The sequence below is a fragment of the Delphinus delphis genome, chromosome 12, assembly GCF_949987515.2.
Source record: "Delphinus delphis chromosome 12, mDelDel1.2, whole genome shotgun sequence".
Lineage (NCBI taxonomy): Eukaryota > Metazoa > Chordata > Mammalia > Artiodactyla > Delphinidae > Delphinus > Delphinus delphis.
In genome coordinates this window covers 61,491,699-61,516,343 of record NC_082694.2, presented here as the reverse complement: position 1 = coordinate 61,516,343, position 24,645 = coordinate 61,491,699, and the positions used below count along the sequence as shown (strand labels likewise).

Genomic DNA, 24,645 nt, shown 5'->3' with positions numbered 1-24,645 from the left:
GAATAGAGAAGCTGGCTCTGGCCTCGTTGCTCGACAAGGGATCCACAGTGCTGTGACAAGACTGGGCAGGCAGAAGCATAAGACCGAGTCTCAGTATCGTGGGATATGCATCAGTAGGATTTCACCAGGAGCAGATGTCCAGATAAGTCTGGTCGATCACAAAACCAGGGAGCAGAACAAGAGCAGAGAACCACTGTTGAAAATGTGAGGAAGCCATGGCAGCCTAAAGGGATTTTACAGACGGAAGAGCTTCCAGAGGTGGAGGCTACACCAGGCCAAGGCCCTGGAAGTGATCTCTAGCTTCCACGTGAGGCTTTCTACCATCTCTAATGCGAGACACCCTGTCTCGTATCACCAGCTCCTCTGGTCTTAGAGTTTCCGCTTTTTTTCTGGCTGGGCCTCATCTTCTGAATGAGCTGGGGGAAATTGGCAGAGTTCTAAGTTTCCTAGGGATTAGATTGTTACAGAGAAGTCCCTGTGGTATAGAGGCACTAGGGTGTTCCTCATGGGAGCCAGCTCCGTCCAGGGCCCAGTCCCCAGGCCGTTAGTGTGCGTGCAGCTTGTCCTTGTAGGCCATCTTGGCAGGCCTGCCATGCCTCCCATTCCCAGCATATTTGTTCTCTGTGTCTCGGAGGGCGAGGCTCTGCCTGTGTGGGTGTGTAGCCTATCAGCACCTGGGTGGTGGACAGCACCCCAGCCACCCTGTGTGACCAGAGGTTGCTCTTCTGACCTTTCTTAGCCATTCCACTTATAAAGGTTACTTTTGGTTTGGTTTGATTTGTATATTTAGCTGAGTTCATGATAAAGTTTTGTGATCAGACTTTTTAAATTAATTATTTATTTATTTTTGGCTGCGTTGGGTCTTCGTTGCTGCATGTGGGCTTCCTCTGGTTGCGGTGAGCAGGGGCCACTCTTCGTTGCAGTGTGCAGGCTTCTCATTGCGGTGGCTTCTCTTGTTGCGGAGCACGGGCTCCAGGTGCACGGGCTTCAGTAGCTGAGACACGCGAACTCAGTAGCTGTGGCTCGCGGGCTCTAGAGCGCAGGCTCAGTAGTTGTGGCACATGGGCTTAGTTGCTCTGTGGCATGTGGGATCTTCCCAGACCAGGCTCGAACCTATGTCCCCTGCATTGGCAGGCGGATTCTTAACCAATGCGCCACCAGGGAAGTCCCTGTGATCAGATTTTTAATCTGGAATCTAAGCAGTCTTAAGTGTTGTGGAAGAGATGAATATCAGACTGCAGACTGAAGGATGAGGAAGCTAGGATGATGATTGTGTGTCTTGGTGGAGCCAGTGTGGGATTCCCCAGTAGACCTGGCTTCTGGCCCTTCCAGGTCGAGTGACCTGGGCAAGTCGCTTGGCTTCTCCAGGCCACTGTTTTCTCTACTTAACTCTAAGAATTTCTGATGAAGAAAACTTTTCTTCTCCTTTGGCAAGTAAGTCCTGTGGATAAAACCATTCCCATGGAATGTAAATTGATACAGCCACTATGGAGAACAGTATGGAGGTTCCTTAAAAAACTAAAAATAGAACTACCATATGACCCAGCAATCCCACTACTGGGCATATACCCTGAGAAAACCATAATTCAAAAAGAGTCATGTACCACAGTGTTCATTGCAGCACTATTTACAATAGCCAGGACATGGAAGCAACTTAAGTGTCCATCAACAGATGAATGGATAAAGAAGATGTGGCACATATATCCAATGGAATATTACTCAGCCATAAAAAGAAACGAAATTGAGTTATTTGTAGTGAGTTGGATGGACCTAGAGACTGTCATACAGAGTGAAGTAAGTCAGAAAGAGAAAAACAAATACCGTACGCTAACACATATATATGGAATCTAAAAAAAAAAAAAAAAAGGTTCTGAAGAACCTAGGGGCAGGACAGGAATAAAGATGCAGACGTAGAGAATGGACTTGAGGACACAGGGAGGGGGAAGGGTAAGCTGTGACAAAGTGAGAGAGTGGCATGGACATATACACACTACCAAACGTAAGGTAGATAGCTAGTGGGAAGCAGCCGCATAGCACAGGGAGATCAGCTCGGTGCTCTGTGTCCACCTAGATGGGTGGGATAGGGAGGGTGGGAGGGAGACGCAAGAGGGAAGAGATATGGGGATATATGTATATGTATAGCTGATTCACTTTGTTATAAAGCAGAAACTAACACACCCTTGTAAAGTAATTATACTCCAATAAAGATGTAAAAAAAAAAAAAAACATTCCCGTGTTTTTATGCAAGAACAAGCCTATTGATTCCTCTGTCAATTAAACCTTCAAATCTCCAATCCATCTTTTTTTTCATACCTTAGTTGTAGAAAGGATTAGATTGATGAAAATTCTGAGTTATAGAACATTGCAAAAGAAGCCCAGACTTTCTGCTTAAAGTTTATGTGTATGGAAAATCTAGGCTCACTGATAGCTAAGGGGTTTCTATTTATATATATCTCCTTGCTCTTATTAAAATATACAACTTACCGCAGTGTGTTATACATGGTAGTTGATTTGCTGAATGAATAAGAACGTTCCTGGTACTTTTAACACCTAGATGTGGATCTTTGGTAAGAAGCTCATGTATTGCTTATTTGAGTGTTTCCCAAGTGATTTTTCAGAATGCTGTTTTTTACTTTCATTCTTCAAGGGGCAAGACACTTCCCTTGTTTATACAGTTTACTTTCATTGGAAACTTATTGTTGAGGTTTCTCGTTGTCCTCATGTCCATGTGTCCATTCCCCTGTTCTCCCACAGATATACAATTCTAACTAGAGATATGGCCACCCAGAATAAAGACTACATTTCCAGACTCCCTTGCAGGTAGGTGTGGCATGTGACTAAGTCCTGGCCACATAAAGGGAGCACAAGCAATAATATAACTTCTCACATTCTGCCCTTTAGGGTTGTGACTCCCTTCCACTTCTTCTCTTCCCACTGGTGGGAAGACTCTTTGGACAAGGGCTAACACAGCAGGTTTTGAAGAGCCAAAAAATAAAAGGAACTTAGGTCCTGAGCAACTTTGTGGAGCCCGGGCCCCATAATACACGTGAACTTAAATTGCATGGCACTCTTATTCCTAATTGCCACAAATACCCAATTACTGGAGTGTGAATTTGTGAGAGTTGCTGCATCATAAACTGCTGTGTCCCCTTTAATTCGTTCTGCTGAGTCTTATTAATGGAATCATTGTGTTCTGTGTTGTATTTGAAAATATTTGGAAATAAGCTGTGTCCCTGAAAGGTGGGAGCAGCCCCGGCACTAAGCACAGTGTTCACTTTGGCAGCAGCCCTACCCTCTCTTCCCATCCAACATACAGGCCTGAGCAGTGTGTCTGCTCTCTCCACGAGCGGCTGTCTGAATTCTGCCTCAGGCCTGAGATGGTAGCTCCATGCGGGTTGCTATTTAATATGGAAGAGGGTGAGATTGGCTAGGACCTCTGTTGTTCAGATCCATCAAGTCCATCTAGTGTATGTCACTATCCTCTTGTACCTAAAGCCAGCTCTACCACATGTCTATATAGAGACAGCCAGAGACAAAGGTAGAGAAATAGCTTGGCCTAGGGGCAGGAGAAAGGGCGGCTGAGCTTACGGGAGACTAAAATTTCCAAACAGATGTGATCTAAAGCAGCGGTACCCAGAGAGCAGCATCAGTAAACTGTGAATTTGTTAGAAATATACATCCCTGGGCCCCAACCCATGTGAACTAAATCAGCAGCTCTGGAGATGAGGTTCACAGTCTGTGCTTTCAAAAGCCCTCTAGCAGGGCTTCCCTGGTGGCGCAGTGGTTGAGAGTGTGCCTGCCGATGCAGGGGACTCGGGTTCATGCCCCGGTCCGGGAAGATCCCACATGCCGCGGAGCGGCTGGGCCCGTGAGCCATGGCCGCTGAGCCTGCGCGTCCGGAGCCTGTGCTCCGCAACGGGAGAGGCCGCGGCAGTGAGAGGCCCGCGTACCGCAAAAAAAAAAAAAAAAAAAAAAAAAAAAAAGCCCTCTAGCATGTTCAAGTGAGAATCGGGGGTCTAAAGGGTGTTGAAAAGCTGAGAGCGGTAGTTACAATGGCTGTATCCCAATGAGAGTTACCGGGTCCAAAAAAAGCGTGGCTAGAGGAAAAGGACCAGGTGGGGAATGAGGTGAGGAAGCATTCTCTTAAGAGAGAGGAGTAAAACTAAGCTGGGATTCATGTGATGCTCCTGTAAGGGGTCTAAATACTGTACATCCTGAGTTTGGTACCAGGAGCCCATCTGGCCTCCTGCTTCTGGTTCAGGAGTATCATTAGCCAGATGTGCAGAAGTGCCTTTGTATCACCCTATGTACAAACTGTGCTTCTTAAATCGCCGGTATTTTTGAAGTGGAAAAAGGTCCTATAAACCCATGCTGACTGCAATGAATAGGGAAGGCTCTTCAGTCACTTACCTCTCAGCCTGGCAGGCTGAGCCCCACCTTAGCCTGGAAGAGGTTTTGAGCCAAGACCTAAGCCCTTTAATGGCTATGAAGAAAAAAAAGTAGAATTTCCATGTAAGGGCTACCAAGAATATAAGTGCCTATTTAATAAATTATTTTTTGAAATGCCTTTTCCATTTTGGTAGTTGAAGTTGGAAAAATGTTTGGAGTACTATAATTATCATTTCTGGGAAAAAATACACACTGCAGTATTTTTGTTTTTGCTGCAGGTCAAGTTGTAGTTCAGGATGGAAAGTAAACACGTCCCTTTGCTCAGCTGCAGCTCACATATTTGTAGTCTCCGGGTGCCCTCTCAGCGGTTGCAGTGGATGAGGGTTTACGCCATGGGTACACAAAGGATACAAAGACAGCATAGAAACGTGGGGCCCTCTCAGGGGCTCGGCCTGGCGCATATCTGATTAGAAAGTTGGTGCTGGAGCCGAAGGAACGGTCAGGAAGGTGGAGAAGCCTTCAGAGAAAGTCATGGGGAGGGAGTGAGGCTGTTCAGAGAGGTGCTGGCCATCAAAGGTGGTCTGCAAGGAAGAGGCAATTTCTTACGCGGGAGGGCCTTCCTTCATGGTACAGGGGTAAATGTCAGGAGGCCTTTGTTTGGGCGAGGCACTCATTACCATATATGCCATCCCGTCAGTCTGGTAGCTTTGTAGGCAGGCCCATCACACATCCTGAATGCAGAAATAGCTGGGAAGACTCTCCAGGGAAAACTACCTGAATAAGGTAGCTTCCTTCCTTCTCTCCAGAGTGAGGACTGGTCTCTCAAAAAGCAGCATTTTAAAAAAAGGAATTAAAGTAAATGGAAGCTGACAGAGAAACAGCACTTGAGCACAACTTTTAGCGTAGTAGGGTGACGATGTGTGCTGGGCATGTTAAGATATGTATGTGATATAGGGCATATTTGTGTGTGTTTCATAGTCATCTTTTTTTAAAATTTATTTTATGTATTTATTTTTGGCTGCGTTGGTTCCTCGTTGCTGTGTGCGGGCTTTCTCTAGTTGTGGAGGGCGGGGGCTACTCTTCGTTGCGGTGCGCGGGCTTCTCATTGCGGTGGCTTCTCTTGTTGCGGAGCACGGGCTCTAGGCGCGTGGGCTTCAGCAGTTGTGGCTCGTGGGCTCAGTAGTTGTGGCTCGTGGGCTCTAGAGCTCAGGCTCAGTAGCTGTGGCACACTGGCTCAGTTGCTCCGCGGCATGTGGGATCTTCCCGGACCAGGGCTCGAACCCCTGTCCCCTGCATTGGCAGGCGGATTCTTAACCACTGCACCACCAGGGAAGCCCCTCATAGTCATCTTTACCTTTGTCAATAATAGCAAACATTTGATGATCACATCTGTGTTCATTATACCTAGTTCCCATGTTGGGCATTAGGTTTAAAACAAACTGAGAAGGAAAGTGAACTAACAAGAGGGCCTATGAGTGTCCTCTGTGTGTGTGTGTGTGTGTGTGTGTGTGTATATGTTTATACACATACACATATACATATAAAATACGTGAAATATTCTTTTACATTTATATAATATTTTATATATGAAAGAATGTGTATATTCTTTTAGTCTCCAAACAGACTTGTAGAATAAGTATTTTTATGCCCAGTTTAACACAATGGTATACTGAGTATTCTGAGGTCTGACTCAAAGCACAGACTTTTTCTAATAATTAATGATGGTGATGATAAGAACTACTATCACTTGGGCACTTAGATGTACCAGGCATGGGGCTACTTGCAATATTTATTATCTCACTTGACACTTAAAACAACCCTGAGGCAGTTATGACCCAGAGAGGTCAAAAAACTTGCCTGAGATCACACAGCTAGCTGTAGAAGAGCCAAGATTTGAGCATAGTTCTTTCTGGCTCTCAAATCTTTGTGGTAAACCAGTAGCTATACTGACCCCCATGTAAGAGAGATAAAAAGCAACCACTGTTAAATGACAAGTAAGTGATACAAACAAGTAGTTTATGTTTAGCAAGACAGAAATAAGAAAGGGAGGAAGGGGAAGAAAAAAATAAATGGCCAAAATATTTTTTCACAACTCTCTTTCTGTAATTTTAGCCACACGTTTCCCCCCCCCCCATAATGTGCAGACCCTCATGAGAACTACCAGTTAGTTGAACAGTAAGAGAGCCTGCTGTTCTTTATTTGCACTGCGACTGTCAGCAAAGACAGAGCAGCAGCCGTGTTCTGCAGACTCTACCCGTCCTTTATTCATCTGCCTTTTATTGTTGATCATTTTAACTGCATAAGTGTAGTCACTTGGAGGAAACTTTGAAGACGTTAGGTCAGCACATAATATTTTTTTGGGTCCTTCTGGAGACTTGAGATCCATATGCCACCTCTGGGACTCAGAAAGTTATTGACAGTATTACTGACAGAACCCCTGGTTTACTGTTCTTTCTTTTTTAAATCATATAAGATCACATTTCCTACTATATTGCTAAAACTCTACAGTGGTAACAAATACTGGAGTTCTAAAAGAAAAAGACTGGCCCCTCCTTTAATGTAACAATCATTTGTTGGTCTTCCTTAGCTGAGCAGAAGCCAAGAGCCCCTGGAACCTGACTGCACAGGAAGGGCTCACAGGGCTTCTGGCTGGAGTATGTTCATAAGTCACCCACAGGGACCAGCCCCTCATTTTACAGATGAGGAACACCAGACCCTTCATTTCACCTCTTTCACATCTGACATTTTAGTACATTTTCTTATATCCATGTCACGATTAAAGAAAGTAACAACCAAGTTAGTAGCAGTATCCTTTCGTCTGTGGAGGAAAACTTGAAGTATGGAAAGTGACCCACCCAAAGACACAGAATCATTCAGCACAATAGAGGCTTTGTTTGTGTTCTATAATGGATGTTGCCTTCCATTTAAACGCTACCCTAGGGAATTCTTCATTTCTAATGTTTATGCCTCTATGACATTTTCAAGCTGTTACGAAGATTCCTCTTAAGATGTTGCTGAACTGACTATACAAACTTTAGTTCATTCAAGTCTTCATCATCAGTCATTTGTCCCATTCTTTAATAATTTTCATTCTTTTTTTTTTTTTGGCTGAGTTGGGTTTTCATTGCTGTGTGCCGACTTTCTCTAGTTGTGGCGAGCAGGGACTATTCTTCGTTGCAGTGCGCGGGCTTCTTATTGCAGTGGCTTCTCTTGTTGCAGAGCACAGGCTCTAGGCACGTGGGCTTCAGTAGTTGTGGCACTCAGGCTCAGTAGTTGTGGCTCGCGGGCTCTGGAGCACAGGCTCAGTAGTTGTGGCACACGGGCTTAGTTGCTCTGCGGCATGTGGGATCTTCCCGGACCAGGGCTCGAACCCGTGTCCCCTGCATTGGCAGGCGGATTCTTAACCGCTGTGCCACCAGAGAAGTCCCTTCACTCATTTTTTGTGGGCTTGTGTTTATGGCAAGGAGGGGACACGAGGTTTTCAGAGAAGGCTATAGTTTATTAGGTAAAATTAATCTTTTTGAAACCAATCTTCAGGTCTTTTACATTTATCCAAACTATCCTTAGGCCTTACTTTATTGCCAGATTAAAAAAAAATAAATTCATTGTTACATATTGAAAACTTGTTACCGTGTATGAAGACATGAATATAGTTATTTGAATGGCAAATCCTTCTGGGAGTAAACTGAATACATGTTCCTGGTGTGAATTAACAGATGATGAGATAAAATGTCTCTGGACTCAAAATTCTAATAAACTTTCATAAGTCAGGATTTTAAATCCTGGAGGATGCACACAGTTCTCGTTTGGGAGCTAATCTCTCTCCCACTCCCTACTTCCTCTACCCCAGCACCTACCAGAGGCAGATGCTGGACACCCCTTTCAGCTTTTCTCATTTCTCCCAGGAAGATTCCAGAGAACTTGTTGATTCAGATGTCCTAAGATTTAAAGCGGCTTCCTATCCCCTGGGAGTATAGGGGACTGCGGGGGTGGCTAGAACAGTGAATAAACCCTTACTGTACATTGGAGTCATCAGGGAGACTTTAAGATACTGATGCTGGGGTCCCATTTCTAGTAATTCTGATTTAATTGGTCTGGGATGTATTCTGAGCTTTTGAACTTTTAAAGTTCCTCAGGGGATTCTAATGTGCTGCCAGGGTTGAGAATCAAAATTCTAGCATCGTGGTTCTCAAACGATAGTATGCATGAAAAATCTCCTGGAGGATTTGTTCAAGCACAGACTCCTGGGCCCCACCCTCAGAGTTTCTGATTCTGCAGGTCTGATGTGGGCCTTAGAGTTGCCTCTCTAGCAGGTTCCCAGGAAATGGCTGATGTGCTGGTCCATGGACTGCTGTTTGAGAACCACCAACCTAGAGCAGTTTGTCTCATCTGGGAATCTTGCTAAAATGCAGATTCTGATTCAGTAGGCTTGGCATGGGGTCTACGCTTCTGCAGCTCCAACAGGCTCCCGGCGGATACTGATGCTGATGCGGCCAGTCCAGCAAAGCTCTAATGGAAAGCATCGTTTCAACCCAATTCAGTAACATCCTGCCTAGAAAAGATGTGTGGTCTGTGAGATTCCTGGAGGTACCATGGGCTCAGCATACAGCTTGGACCACTTGGAGGCAGGCAGAGATCTGGAGGGCTTAGTGCTGCTTTGGCATTTGGCCAGCTGCCGTTTGCCAGGATATTTGAACATGCCCCTGGTGAAGCTCTGTTGTCAGTAGAGAACTTCATTGTAAAGATTCCCATTTTGCTTGAAGGAGTAACACAGTGATCCTCAACCCCAGTCACACAATAGAATCACCTAGGGAGCTATAGAAACAGATATTAATTCCCAGGCTCCTTCCCCAGAAATTCTGCTATAATTGATTGGAGGTGGAATCCAGACAGTGGCATTCTTAAAAGCTTTGTAAGTGATCCTAAACGCACAGCCAGGGTTGAGAACCACTGAGTTCAAGGATCGCATGTTGTGGTCTTACAGATCATTTAATTATTTTTCTTTATATTGGGCTAATTTATATCCCACTCTGGTACAAACTAACTATTAGGTTTTTGAAAACAATTTAATGTGACATGTTTAACAAACCACCAGGGAAAGGCTCTATGTAGATGCCATCACTGTTAAATCCTAAATTCAGAGTAAAAGAAAGTGCTGGGAAAGTACAGCTGGTGTTTCCGAACAAGCTGAAATATGAAATATTTCTGGGACTGCATCAACAAGCCTAATTTTTTCCCCTCGGGGTTATGGTTGTGTGGAACAAGTCTTCACCACGAAGCTTGCCAAAAAAGGTTATGATAAAATCATGGAATGTGAATGAAAAGAATTCACAGTGTAACTTTAAAGGAGTCAGCCTCTAAATTTAAAAATGCAGGGATGACATGTGTCTTGCACTTGTAGTAGAAGTCTTCAGAACCAAATAGTGCTGGGTATAAGAGAGCGCCTCCTTTACGTTTGTATGGCCAAGAAGCAAATGAGATGGGGAGGATGGCCAACCAGAAAGTGATGAGGACACAGCCGAAGACCCTGAACCTCTTTATCTTTGCAAATGACTTTATAAAAAATTTGTTTTTGTCTGCGTTGGGTCTTCGTTGCTGTGCGCAGGCTTTCTCTAGTTGTGGAGAGTGGGGGCTACTCTTTGTTGCGGCGTGCAGGCTTCTCATTGCTGTGCCGTCACTTCTTGCAGAGCACGGGCTCTAGGCGCGTGGGCTTCAGTAGTCGCAGCACACGGGCTCAGCAGTTGTGGCTCACAGGCTCTAGAGCACAGGCTCAGTAGTTGTGGTACACGGGCTTAGTTGCTCCGCAGCATGTGGGACCTTCCCGGGCCAGGGCTCGAACCCGTGCCCCCTGTATTGGCAAGCCGATTTTTCACCTCTATGCCACCAGGGAAGTCCCTGCAAATGACTTTTGCATTCTATACTTGAGCAAAAATGTAGCCATTGACTCAACATACAAATACCAGGAAAGCTGAAGTTACTTTTGCTCTTGGCATTGTGGACTAGTGTGAAGTTCGTGCTTTGGAGGCTCTGCCACTTACTTTGTGACCTTGGCCAAGTTTCTTAGTCTCTCTGTTCCTGTCTCATCTGCCAAGTAGCAATGCCGATTTCGTCTCTTTCGCACAGGAGTGGGAAGGGGTGTGAGCACGAGGTGAGGCGTGGCACCTCACGGAGAAGGTGCCTAGCTGGTAGATATTCCTTCACTGCTCTAGCATGATCATGAGAATTGAATCCTTAATAAGAAACACCATCCAGCAAAATGTTTTTCTTATAAGTCTTTACTGGTATTTTTTACCTGTGAATTATACTAATTCAGATTTCTTCTTAACAATCATGAGACAAATATTTTCTGTGTGGCAAGTAGGTTTGTTCTTGCGTCGGAGACTTTATTCTTGCTGTTTCCTGCATCTGGGATACCCTTGCCCTGCAGTTTGCCTGCCTTCCCCCTTATTTCATTCAGGTCTCCGTGCAGGTGCCATGTCCTCAGGAGAGACCTGCGTCACCCATCTGGCCAGTGCATTACAGTCGTATTGTCAATTCTGCTTCAAAGAATTTGTCGCCGTCTGGCATTATGCTGTGTAGTTCTTTGTTTATTATGTTACTCCTCTAGAATGGTAAATCCAAGAAGGCAAGCAAGGACTTTGTTTTATTCCCTGCTCCAGGCCCTGTGCCTAGAATCCTTGGCACATGGAACTCATTCAGTAGATATGTGCTGAATGAATGGGTGAAGGAAGGATTCATAGATTGCATCTCAGCTGGTACCATGAGGTGTGTCTCCCAGGACCACCTAGTGGCCACTGTGATACCCTAGGCTGATGCCATAGCTACTGCAAGACTTCAGATTCTAAAGGAGTGAGGTTTTAAAGGAGGGAGATTACCAGAGTAAGGTATGGGGAAAACAGTGATCCCAGACTCTTCTCCTCTTAACTCTGTGTTCTATCTGCTAAATTCTGTGATATTAGTTCTAATCCAAATTTGAGTTCCCTTAAAATAGCTCCATAGTTGGAACTCCCAAGAATTGTCTCAGAATGATGATGGGTTGCCTGTGTGCATGTATATGTATACGTGAGAATTGGGATAGATTTCAGCAAAGCACAGAGTACCCAGCAGCACTGACTTTGTATTTGCCTTTCTAAATTTACTGGTCCATTTTACGTGGCCTGTTTTTCCATTAATAAGTGTGCAGCATATCTGCTGTTATTATTTTTTTTAATTTATTTTTGCGGTACGCGGGCCTCTCACTGTTATGGCCTCTCCCGTTGCAGAGCACAGGCTCCGGACGCGCAGGCTCAGCGGCCATGGCTCACGGGCCTAGCTGCTCCGCAGCATGTGGGATCCTCCCAGACTGGGGCACGAACCCGTGTCCCCTGCATCGGCAGGTGGACTCTCAACCACTGTGCCACCAGGGAAGCCCTGCTGTTATTTTTAAATGGCCATTTTAAGAGGTTTTGAAAGAGGAAGAATGCTTCAGTGTCAGATGTGGGAGGCTCTACAGAAATTAAATAGCTAGAATGAGAATCTGGCAGTCTAATTTTTCTTTTTTTTTTCTTTTTCCATTTAGTAGTTTTTCATTCGTCTTTGGTTTTCTTTAAATCTGTGTTTAAAGCAGAAAACCCTTGAATGCATTTGCTGCTTGTAGATCATGATGTTACTTTTCCTGTTGACATATGGACCTGGAAAAAGTCTACAACTGGCCAAGATGCAGGTTAAAGTGACTAGGATTGATACAGACTTGCCATTATTATTGTAAAGTCCCTTTAATACTGGGTGACCCCGTCAATATTTTGAGGCTAACCTCTTAAAGAGAGATAATTAATATGATGAAACTAGCTTATTTCCCTTAATTACCTCTGTTGCAAGTGATCCTGTCACTTTAGTCTTTCTATATCTGGGGCAGTTGTTTTTTGTTTTTGTTTTTTTTTTTAAGATGCCAGTTGCAAAGGGGCAACCAGACTGAAGAGGTTGTTAATTAAGTTAAGTACTATATATAGACTTGTTAGACATCATAGGGAAAGAGTAAGGAGAGGCTTCTCTTCAAATGGATAAAATTTAAAATTCAGAGGTAATGTCAGAAAAGCCTTCTAAATGATAGAAAATATATGGTGTGTCTGTAGTTTTCTCCTTATTTTCTCCATGGAAGAGAGATGGAGTAGAGACACAGATGAATAAATGAAGTCGACTGCAAGAATTATTTAGAAACAGGCTGAGAAAGAAGGTTTTAGAAAAACAATTCCTGATGCTATGGTAACCATAGTTGGGTTCAAGTGACAGGCTGATGATGGGGGAAGGGAAGGATGCTGGGTGAGTGTTCTAGATTATCTGTTGAAAAGTGAATAGAGGGTAGAATGAAGAGGAGAATAAAGCTAAGACACCTAACGATTACAAAATAAAAAAAAAGATTTAGATCTTAGAAATCTAAATTCTTTGAAAGCATCACTTTACAATTTGCCAAGTCAGTATAACAGGCTTGAATCTTCTGCCTGCTAGTCATGAACTTAACAACACATCCTGGAAAAATTAAAGTAAAAACTGTTAGAAATATGAGGAGAAGTTGCTGGTTCATAGTGGGAGATTTTTTATAGATCCTTCTTGGAAATCAGGTAAAAAATGTAAGATGTAAGTGAGCTGAATGTCATAATTAAGCTTGATTTAATAGATTTGCAAGTTTGGATTCAATAAACAGAGAATACATGTCCTTTCCAAATACTTGTGTATTCAAAAAGTTGGCCATAGGCCACATGTACATACACGCATGCCAAAAAAACAAAAACAAAAGATAAACTCAAGAAATTAACAGAAGTAGAAAATTGTATAGCCTACATTTTCTGGCAACAGGGCAGTGAAACTATAAGTTAAACTGAAAAGGAAAGCCAAGGAGAAAGAAAGGAAAAAGGAAAGCCATGCAGAAATTTATTAGCGCTGTCCTAAAAAGTCCTTAGTTAAAGAAGAGATCAAAACTGAATTAGAAATGAGTTACATTGAGAGTAGGACGTATCAAAAATTAGAATATAACCAAAGCAATATTTGGCTAAAGTATTAAAATCATAATTAAAGTTATTCACACTTCTGAGAAAGTGAACTAAGTGAACTAAGCATCAATTTTAAACCTAGAGAAAAGCAATTTTTAGCAATATTTGGCTAAAGTATTAAAATCATAATTAAAGTTATTCACACTTCTGAGAAAGTGAACTAAGCATCAATTTTAAACCTAGAGAAAAGCCAGGTAAACAATCTGAAAGACAAGGAAGGGATTCAAAAACTTGAGAGAACCCATGAACACATAAACCACAAAAAAGAAAGCTTGCTCTATAAAGCCTGAAATGAATTTGTAACTCTAGATGAATGAGGTATTTCTTAATGTGTATATTTCTTAATATATATAAATGTTATATATATTTCTAATATATGTTAGTATAGATAATTCTAAAAAAGGTGGAACACCTGAATAATCTAATAACCAACAAAGAAATCTGTCCTTTCCTCCTTTAAAAATATACTGAGTTCAGATAGGTTCATGAGTTATATGAAAACATCAAAGAATAGATAATTCCTATGGTATATGAACTGCTTCATAGCCGAGAAAGAGGTAGAATGATAAACAGGTCATTGAAAAAGTTAGTATAACTCTGGAACTAAGACCAGATGAGGCCAGCACACACACACGAAAAGAGAGAGCTCCGGGCTAATATTACTCAAGCTTATTAATCTAAAAATCTTAAAATGTTAGGAAGTCACACCCAGCTGGATCTTTAGAAAGAGGGTTTATTCTAAGAAAACGAGGCTGGTTTAAAATCTACTAATTGATTATATCAGTAAATTAAAGGGAAAGCCAATATGAATCTTGAGAAAAGTTGAAAAAGCATTTATAAGATTTAATCCTCTTATGTGGTACCTTATGTGGTACCTTATGCCACGTGTGTTACTAAGGCAGGTCTTCAGAAGTAAATAAATCTCTCAGGGCTTGAGCTGCAAAATACATATCAGTCAGTGACAATGTTGGGACTGTTAAAAGAAACTTAAAGAGCAGAATAACTAGGAAGATCTAATATGTTGGGTTTTAATGAAAACATCTTTCTTTGAAGCTTATGTTTTAAAAATCTGATTATACATACCGGATAGTTTCTAGAATGAGAACGTAATAGAATGTGATACAGAATAAGTTAATTACAGCACATTAACAAGAGCAGAAATTAAGTTCTGTTTGCAGTTAAAGTCATAGCACTCTTATTAATTATGAGACCATGTGTATTCAGCACTTATCACCCTCTGCTACTATATAGTTTGCTTATTTATAATATTTATTGTTTATTTTATCACCCTCCAGTGCATTGTAAACTGTATAAGGGCCAGGATCTATGTTTGTTTTTCTTGTGGTGTATCCCAGGCTGCTGGAACAGCAGGCACTCAAGAAATATTTTTTAATGAATTTACTAGAACTATGAGTATGAAGGCTCTCCTGTGCTATCTTTTGATGAGACAAGAAATAGTAACACAAGGAAGATGGATGGTGAAATGAAAAATACAGCAATCAAGGTAGAAATGACCTGAGGGACACTTGATTTTGGAAATAGACCTACTTTTGTAATATAAAGAGCTAAGTGGACTGGAAGTAAGGAAGCTTGGATTCTTGCTTTAATTTTACCACTGACCTTAGACACATCGCTTGAATTCTTGGGCCTCAGGTTCTTTATCTACAAAATAGACTAAAATTTTTAGTTTAGAAGGCTGAACTAGGAGACCTCTTGCATCTAACCCTGCTTTGTGCTTCTTTGTGGATTTTACTTTAGGAAAGACAGAGCTTATGAACGTACCCCAATACGACATGGCATCATTTTCACCCAACATTTTCCGAACTCTTTCCACTCAAGGTCATGAGGCCATGATGATGTGCTTTTGGTTTATTTCAGACTTCTCTTTTCTTTTTTTTTTTTTTTGCGTTTAAAAAGGCATTATTATAAAATAAAGGTATCTTTATTTTAAAAATAGTGATAAAATATGCATAATGTAAAACTTGCCATCTTCACTATATTTTTTTTTTTTTTTTTTTTTTTTGCAATACGTGGGCCTCTCACAGTTGTGGCCTCTCCCATTGCGGAGCACAGGCTCCGGACGCGCAGGCTCAGCGGCCATGGCGCACAGGCCAAGCCGCTCCGCGGCATGTGGGATCTTCCCGGACCGGGGCACGAACCCTTGTCCCCTGCATCGGCAGGCGGACTCTCAACCACTGCGCCACCAGGGAAGCCCCATCTTCACTATATTTAAGTGAAGGCATATTAATGCCACAGTTCAGTGGCATTAAGGACATTCACATTGTTTGTGCAACCATCACCACCATTCATCTCCAGAACGTTTTTTTTTCACACACACACACTATATTTTATTTTTACAAGAGATAAATAGACTGACACCAAGCATTGTAAATGGATGACCACAGCAAAAGCAACAATGATTGCAATTACCACACACGAAACACACTCGTGCTATGTCATAATATTGACATTCAGTCCAGGAATCCTCCACTGTAACAGCTCCTTTACTTTGCAGTGAAAATTGATTTGTATATTTTTTGCCTCTGAGTCCTTGTGGGATTTTTTTTTTATTCAAACAGAAAGTCACAAAAATTATAATCATCCTCATCAGTTCACTCAGTCCCATGTAATTAATTTTTTTTCATCTTGATCTTTTGTTAGCACTTTTATGAATTCATCAGTTTTCCATTAGAGTTCTGAAAATGCTTCTTCATTCGGTTCAGCACTATAGTCAGTTACCAGAAACCTGTACTTGTCAGAGTCTTTTCCATGAATTCCTTGAAGATGAAACCCTTTTATAGGAACATTTGTGCAAAAGCATCAGAGTACACCCAGAACTGTCTGTAAATGACAAAAGACTTAAAAATGACCACGGTTAAAGGTTTGGTGACAGTTCATAATAATGCAATTGACAAGGGCCTAATGTGGCTATAAGTTTCTTAAAAGCTTAAACCAAGAAACTGAGCTATGGACTGGGGCTCCAGAAGCTAGGGCTTTGCTTGATTTATTTTTCTTATCTGTAAAATGGAAGTGCAGCAATAGGTTGGTGACATAATACTGTAGAAAGGAGAATGAGGTACATTTGATGGATTTCTGCTAGGGATAGAAACACACCAGATGCCATTTCGGGAAATTACATGGGAATTTGGCCTCAATATCCATCTTGCTAAAGCTTTCATATCATCTTAATCTGTTCATCTCCTCAAATTTCAGAGCTTGGAGGTCGAGTTCCTCCGTGGTGACTGTCATGCATCTTGTCTTCAGTCCCCAAAGCAGCCATTAGGTATTTGTGGGCCTGTTTTGGTGTTTAAATGTACACTGTTTTCAAAGAACGGCCCTTAAAACTCCTCTTAAACTTAAAGATCTTTCCATTGGTCAGTGACTGAGCCCGGTTTTCAGAGTCTCTGCGTCACATAGGCATCTTCCCTCTGCCTTTCTTCACCTGGTCTATGTGCTGGACATGGATTGTTCAACACAAGGGAGGGGACGGGCTGATGGAGAAGGCAGCTTCCACCTCTTGCTCTGGTGTCATGAGCAGGTCACAGGAAAGATTTCCATGGGCGGCTTAGCTGTGTTTGAGGGTTCTCACCAGATTTCTGTCCCTCCTGTACTCTTTGTTAGTTAGTCTATCATCAGGGCTGCCTGCACTTATGGGGAAAGTGCCCCATGCTGCCCCTGGGCCTGTGCTAAACTCTTTCTCTCCCATTTAGAAGAGAAGCCAGATTGCTCCAAGGCCCGCTGTGAAGTCCAGTTCTCTCCGCGTTGTCCTGAAGACTCCGTTCTGATCGAGGGTTACGCGCCCCCCGGGGAGTGCTGCCCCCTCCCCAGCCGCTGCGTGTGCGACCCCGCGGGCTGCCTGCGGAAAGTCTGCCAGCCAGGATACCTGAACATACTTGTGTCCAAAGCCTCAGGGAAGCCGGGAGAGTGCTGTGACCTCTATGAGTGCAAACCAGGTATGCACGGGCTTGGTCCCAGCAGCCTCGCTGCTTTGCATCAGAGGGCAGCAGCAGCCAGCCTTCCCCCGCCCCCCGCCCCACCCTGGCCACTTGACAGTGGGACGCTGCAAACTTGCTACTCTGGGCTAACAGCAGCCTGGCTTCTGCCCTCCAGTCAGAGAACCAGATAATCCACTGGTACAGAAGTGCCTTCAGAGAGGGACCCTGTCTTTTTCTCTTCTTTTTTCTTCCTTCAAAGTATGCTTGATGGGGGCCGTAGGGTTAAAACTTATGGTACTGTGGTTGCCTGCTTCATTCCCCCAGAGGAGGTCGTCGTCCTCATTTGCAGATATATCTGTCACTTTAAAGTATTACATTTAAAAACAATCATCATACATAAAACAAAGTTATTTTTAGATAAATACATGCATCAAAATGCCAGACATTTTATAATGAAATACTCAGCCCCAGTCTTCCTCCTTGCCAGCTCCCCACCATCCGTCTGTTAGCTTTATAGCATGTGCTAAGTCATCTTTGACTGTTTACTCAACTTCTTTGCCACATTTGTTTTGTAGTCATGTCCCAGCTGTTTCTGGATCTATGGTATTTCTAACATCTCTGTTCTTGTGGCTGCGTTTCTGATGTGGTCTGTGAATAGGTCTGGACTGCAGAGGTTTCCTCTTCCAAAGTTTCTAACCATGGGTCAGATTTTTTTTAACTGCTTGGTAAATGCTCGAGCCAAGCAAGCCCTTGTTCGTCTCTTGAGCTGTTTCATCAGAAATGCCTTGGGCTGGTCGTCACCATCCCCAGAACCACCACTGGTTTAACTCTCTGTCTTTCTCTGTGTCTGCATCTTAACTCTTCAGTGTCTTGTTCCCTTCTTTTCTTGAACAGAAGATTGGGGTCATATTACAGTTCTCTAACGTTGATGGAAATGAAAATGCCAGTGCTAAGACAGGGTTTCCAGGAAGCAAGGAGACTACAAAAATTTGAAGAGCCAGTGTTTCGTTTGGGGACTCAAAATGCAAGGAAACGTAACGGTGAATGGTGCCTCTGTTTGCCTCCCAGTTTTCAGCGTGGACTGCAGCACTGTGGAGTGTCCCTCCGTTCAGCAGGCCGTGTGCCCCCTGGACAGCTATGAAACTCAAGTCAGACTCACAGCGGACGGTTGCTGCACCCTGCCAACAAGGTCGGTCCGTCATTCGTTTTTTACGCTTTCTCCTCTGTCCTGTGTGTTAGCATCACGAAAGGCACGGTTTCAGGCATGCCGTTTGTTTTCTCCAAGGGTCAGAGAACCCTAATATCCTCCTGTTTCTATGGAGAAATCACTGAACGGTTACTATGACTTGGTAGTTCCATGTATCGTTCCTGGGGCCAAAGTCAACTGTCCTCAGGTTAAGTCCCTAATCCTTAGAGCTTCCTCAGGTTGGGGTGCCTGTGCACTTTTGCAGGCTGCAAACTAAACAGGCACGTGTGTCCCTCAGTCTGGAGCCGGGGAGGCAGCAAGGTATCGATCCATAGTGGGCATGTCATTTTATCCTGTGCAGTGAATCTTACAGGTGTTTAACCATTGTTTCCAACGGGGTGAAACACTGCATGCGTCATAGAATTGCTCCCCAGGGATCCTTGACGTTTGCAATCACACCTCTACCCAGACCTATAACTTGCTGAGGCAACAAGGAGTTTAAATTCCTATAATGCTTTCTGGAGGAACAAGCACATCTCTCTTTGGCTTGATGGGGAAAAAGCTGCTGTCAGTTTAGTCTTAGTAGCCGGACATCCCCTTAACCCTGCAGGGCCAGACTTACTCCAGAACGCAAGGGTCCCCAGGCCCCCCATCCTTGACCGTCTTCATAGCACCACCATAGAGCTGGTACTTTGTGCTTTGCTTTGGGAAAGACCGTGCTTGGAATCATGGGGTTTACGTTCTATTTCCCCTGTTGAATGCCCTCCCCTCTTCCCTACCAGGTCCTCCCCTCCATATTTCCCAGGTCACTAAGTCATGATTTTGACTAAGCCATCTCATTTCTTTGAACTTTTGCTTTACATTTAATATCCAGAGTTAACATGGTACCTTCCTTAACCCCATATCTATGCTCTCTCTCCCTCAGTCCCTGTGCCAGGCACTTAGCATCTGTGTTTGTTGCATGAGTAATTGTGATTAAACAAATAGTTTGCTAAGGTAGGAATGTGTATGGTCTGTAGTTAAGGAAAGTATCAGTCATTTGTCCATGATTGAAGTAGACATCCAGAGTTTGTTCTGATAACTACTTTTTTCTTCTTCCTTCTCTTAAAACATGTTAATTATTTGACATTTACTAGCTATTGTTGTGTCAGAAACTGTAGGATTCTCTCAGACATATTTTACAGGACTTGCCCTATCCTTTATAGTGCATCATAAAACAGGTGCAGAAATTTTTGTGAAGGTAACATACAGTGGCGTAGCACTTTCTTACGACACTACGTTGTGATAATTTATGTGAAGATGTTTGGAAAGGGTTGAAGTATTGTGCAAACATAAGGTATTGCTAATCAGTAAAGGAGGAAAATGGAGTATTACTAACAGTGACAGATGTCCCTTCAAGGTCTTCATGAAAAGGAAGGTGGCACATGATATTAAGACCATCTAATTAATCAAAACTAAGCCAGTTGTCAATTAACAAGACCTTTAGAGAGCAAAAGGGACATTTCTCAATTCACCGTTATAAATGTAACGTAGCACCATTTGTATGTAGGAGGCACAGCAGGCTATTTTTTTCACTCTAAGGGGTCGAAATGGATAGAAGCAACAGGAAGACATACTTAATTTCAATTTAAGGGAAAAAAATTTCTTACAACTAATGATGTACAGTCATGCACTGGGCTGCTTCCTGAGATAAACTGAGCTCCCTGGGGCCGGAGAGATTTCTTTCCGTCTGGATGGCCACCTTCCAGGAATGCTTAGAAGAAATGTTACCTTGGAAAGGAGGTTCAAGTAGAAGCCTTCCGTTTTTATCCCCAAGCTTCCGTGAGTCTGGTAAACATAAACCTTAGGGTGATTATTACGTATTGACCTAATTTTGACTTTGGCATTCAGAACCAAAGGATATTCAGTTAAAGGGCTCTAATGAAGAAATTGGAAGCATGGAGAAGGAAGCCATCCAAAAATCCCAGGGTAAATTATTTGCAGGGGGAGATAAGTTCTCACAGCTCTTTGGTTTCCTGTATTTTAAATAGTCAGTGACCCTTCCTCCCCTGCTGCCCCTTCTCCACATGCATCCTGTGTTCCCACCTGAACTGGATCACCTCCATCCCCCAAGCTGTCTCGAGCTCTGGGCCTTTGCATTGGCAGTGGGCTCTTCCCTGATTGCCTTCCCCTTCTACAAACTTCTCCTCTTTCAGGACTACATTTCCTTCTCTTTGAAGTGTTTTTCAGTCTTCAGCCCCTAAAGATGACTTAGGTGTCTCTCCTCTGCTCCCTTGTAATCTAATTCCCATGTATCTCTTTTTTTTTTTCCCCTGTATCTCTTTATCTCTTTATCATAGCCCTTTTCATAATACATGGAAATCATTGGGTTTTTTTGGTCAGTCTCTCCTACTCTCTGTGCTTCTCAGGGAAGGGAGTATTTTATAGCCTCTGGTACATAGAACAGGACTTGATATAAAATGGTAACCGACATTTATGAATGAGTGAATGAATGAATGAATGAATGAACAGGCCCACTATTGGCCATGATGACTTATATGTTGAGGAAGAGAAAAATTATCTTCCTGCCATTAGGTGGTAATACCACTCCTTGTCTCACTATAAAACCCTTGCAGTTTCCCCCCAACCCCCTTCTTTATGGCCAGTCCTCAGTATTGCAGAAATCCTCCACTCCAAGCACTGGGCTCACCTCTCAAAGCATGAGATGTCTTCTCTCCATTCTACCGTTTCTAATAGTATTGTTCATCCTGCAGGACTCCCAGTTAAATTCTACTTTATCCACAAGGTCTTTGTTCTTCAGCCAACACCCGTCTCACTCCCTAGGTACTCCCAACATATCCTGTCCATGTTGCCAATTAATCATATACTTCCTTGCATTGTTATGTAACTGTTAACATGGGTAAAGTCTTGTCTCACCAGCTAAAGGACATTTCTACAGGTCAGGAATTGTGTCTTCTTTCTTTTCCTCTGTGTATGCATTAATTATGAATGAATCAGTAATGCAGAATACACTCAGACTGTGACTTAACCTAGTTGAGCATATTAAATGGGTTCCCACTTATTAAGGAGGATGACAGACAGGTCATACTTTGATAAGAGAATAAAAACCCAAACAATCACGTGAAAGTGGAAATGAAAAGAAGAGAGCCTCATATGTTGTAATACTGGTAGTATTTTAAGAGAAGAAAACTACCCAACTTTATCGTTGTGTGTGATCCACGTCAAAGGTTTTCTCTTTGAGACCATGATTAGGTATAAAGAAGAGCATTTTAGAATATGCAAAGCCCTGTTATGATGACTTGACCTTTACCAGCGTATTTATAAAGAGCACTGTTAAGAAATTAGAGCCATTTGAGATCAAAACTGATTGTGTGGCGAATTCAGGGGGAAAAGCCCTTTATAGTCAGGACAGAGTAAGGTAAAATATTGGAAACTTTAGCATTAGAGGTTTACCTTAGGTGGAAGTCACAGCCCCTTTTTTGTAGGACTTATTATATTTGCATAGACTAAAAAAGGAATTTGTGGACATTCTGCCCTCATCTTAAAGAATAAATCCCTCCCTCCTTCATTACCATCCAAATGGAATTGCCATTCCCAGTGAGACTGTGTCACCCATTAAGGCCCCTGACTGCCCTGTTTGGGTGTAAGTACTTGCTCACTTGGTGAATTTTCTTTTGAGTTGCCTGTTCTCAGTTCATTTATTCATTCAGTTATTCATTCGTTCATGGAACATGAGCTGAGCTCTTCCAAGTGATAGATACTCCCCTCCAGATGTCCTTATGGTGCATGGATATCTCTTTCCACTTCCATGCCCGACAAGTACTGGTTCTCCCACCCACCTCTGCCCTTTCTAAGGATACGTTAGTCCTTCTCCCCTTGCTGAGTCTCTGTGTTTTCTTAATGGCCCATCCTTCATTGTCCCCTCTTTTGCTGTCTTTTCTCCTAAACTTCATCCTGTTTAGATATAATTCTTTGTGATAGAATTATCATTTTAAAGTCTTCCTTCCCTCAACTTGGTTTAGGTGTCCAAGCACTCTGCTAATTCTTTTCATCCTCTTCTCTTCTGTTGGTGCTAGAATATGTTGTGAGGTGTATGGCAGCTCATCATACCTTTCAGGAGATAGTGAAAAGGAATGAGACTTAGTGGCTCTGGGCCTTAAACTGGGCCTGAACCCTGCATGATGACAAAAAGGAAAAATGGGACTGTCCATGGGGCTCATGACACCTCATGGTCTTTGCAAGACCCTTTGTACATGTGTGCATGTGTGCATGCCAGTGCCTCCCTGGAAAAGGAAACTCACAAAGAGAAAGTTATGTCAAATCAAATGATGTCTTTGCAGGGAAGGAAAAACAGGAAAGTCTTTAAGTAACATCTAGGTGGCAGTAACAGTGACAGCTTAAACTTGTACCTTGCTGTTTACAAAGCATTTTTTACTTTTGCTGCCCTCATTTTGTCATCTTTCTGACTCCATGAGAAACTTATGGATATGGAAACAGAGGTTGAGAGAATAAGTGACTTGTGCAAGATCACAAATGTTTTTTGGTACAAGGGACAGAGCAGGTCCAAGTCTTCAGCCCAGGTTCTTTGATTCAAAGCCCTATACTCTCCAGTGCAGTTTTTTTGTTTTTTTTTTTGTACAATGTTCTGTTGTTGTTTTTAAGTTCAGGAAATATATTAAAGAATATGAATTTATATCTCACCATCATGTTTGTTTATATCAGCATAGTACATATTAACACAATATACCCATGTTTCAGTTACACATTGCTGTGTAACAAGACACCCCCAAAAGTAGTTGCTTAAAACAATGAAGATTTATTATTTCTCATGCCTCAGTGTTTTAACTGGGAGGTTCTTCTGTAGGCTGGTGGGTCATCTGGGGATAGATGGTCTACGGTGGCATCATTCTCACATATCTGGCTGGAAACGCCTGTCACCCCCTGTGTGGTCCTTCATCCTGGCTCCTCTGTGTGATGGCAGAAGCAAGGGAGGAAGCAGCAAAGCCTTAAAAGAGACCAAGAACTTGGAAGTCACACAGCATGACCTCCACTGCATTCTGATAGTGTAAGCAGTTCACAGGGAGAGCCTTGGTTCAAAGTGTGGGGCAGTGGATTCCACCTCTTGATGGGAGAAGCTGCGAAGAATTTGTGACTTTTTTTTTTTTTGCGGTACACAGGCCTCTCACTGTTGTGGCCTCTCCCGTTGCCGAGCACAGGCTCCAGACGCGCAGGCTCAGCGGCCATGGCTCACGGGCCCAGCCGCTCCGTGGCATGTGGGATCTTCCCGGACCGGGGCACGAACCCGTGTCCCCTGCATCGGCAGGTGGACTCTCAACCACTGCGCCACCAGGGAAGCCCTGTGACCATTTTTAATCCACCATAACATACATGTCATCAAAATAGGGGCCTCCTTAGGTTTCATTTTCTAATGGTCGAACGTTGGTGGAGTGTTGCAGCTCTGCGACCTTCTTTCCAAAGACTAAATGTCCTTCTGGCCCTGGGACTCAGGGCCCTCCTTTCTCTCAGCTGCTCTGTTTCTGCTTCTCCCTTCACTTGCCAGTCAGCAGTTCACCTGGGAGTAGATAAATGATTTAGGAGCCTCTGAGCACCACCTCAACTTTAAGCATCATTTAGCCAGTCATTATTTTTAACTCCTCTCCTTATGGAATGTTGTGACTATCTAGTTAATCTTGGTTTTCTCTCATCACACAACAGGGAATGCCATTTTTGGACGCCATAAGACTGCCTGATAAAACCAGGTCAATTTTTAAAACAAACAGAAAAAAAACCAAACTTTCAAAGATGTACATAGTAATTCCCTTGGTAATGGTTGATTCTGGAATGGATAGTTGTCTGAGAGAAATATACCCACCAGGTGTGGTTGGAGGGTAGATCCAGCCTGCGCTGTACCTCTGTGCATCCCATGTCCTCCTGTGTCGGCCAGCTTAGACTGTTTATTAAGAAGAAAGCTCCCAGATCATGTTTTGTTTTGTTTTTTCTCTGCACTCCTCACCCTTTGCTATCCCCGATGTATGTGCTGCATTTTACAGAGTTTTCTCTTTGCCTCTGTAATTTTTCACCAGGCTTTTTAGATACAGGTTCACAGGGG

General features: G+C 43.0%; 1 protein-coding gene across 3 annotated transcripts in view; it reads left to right on the top strand.

Annotated features, from left to right (window-relative positions):
* CRIM1 (cysteine rich transmembrane BMP regulator 1) overlaps positions 1-24,645 on the top strand; it is a 205,907-nt gene that overhangs the window by 78,756 nt on the left and 102,506 nt on the right. For all 3 annotated transcript variants that reach the window (XM_060026833.1, XM_060026831.1, XM_060026832.1), the window contains 2 exons: positions 17,126-17,368; positions 18,419-18,539. In XM_060026833.1, the coding sequence (XP_059882816.1) occupies positions 17,126-17,368; positions 18,419-18,539 (364 nt within the window). The remainder of the gene's footprint in view (positions 1-17,125; positions 17,369-18,418; positions 18,540-24,645) is intronic.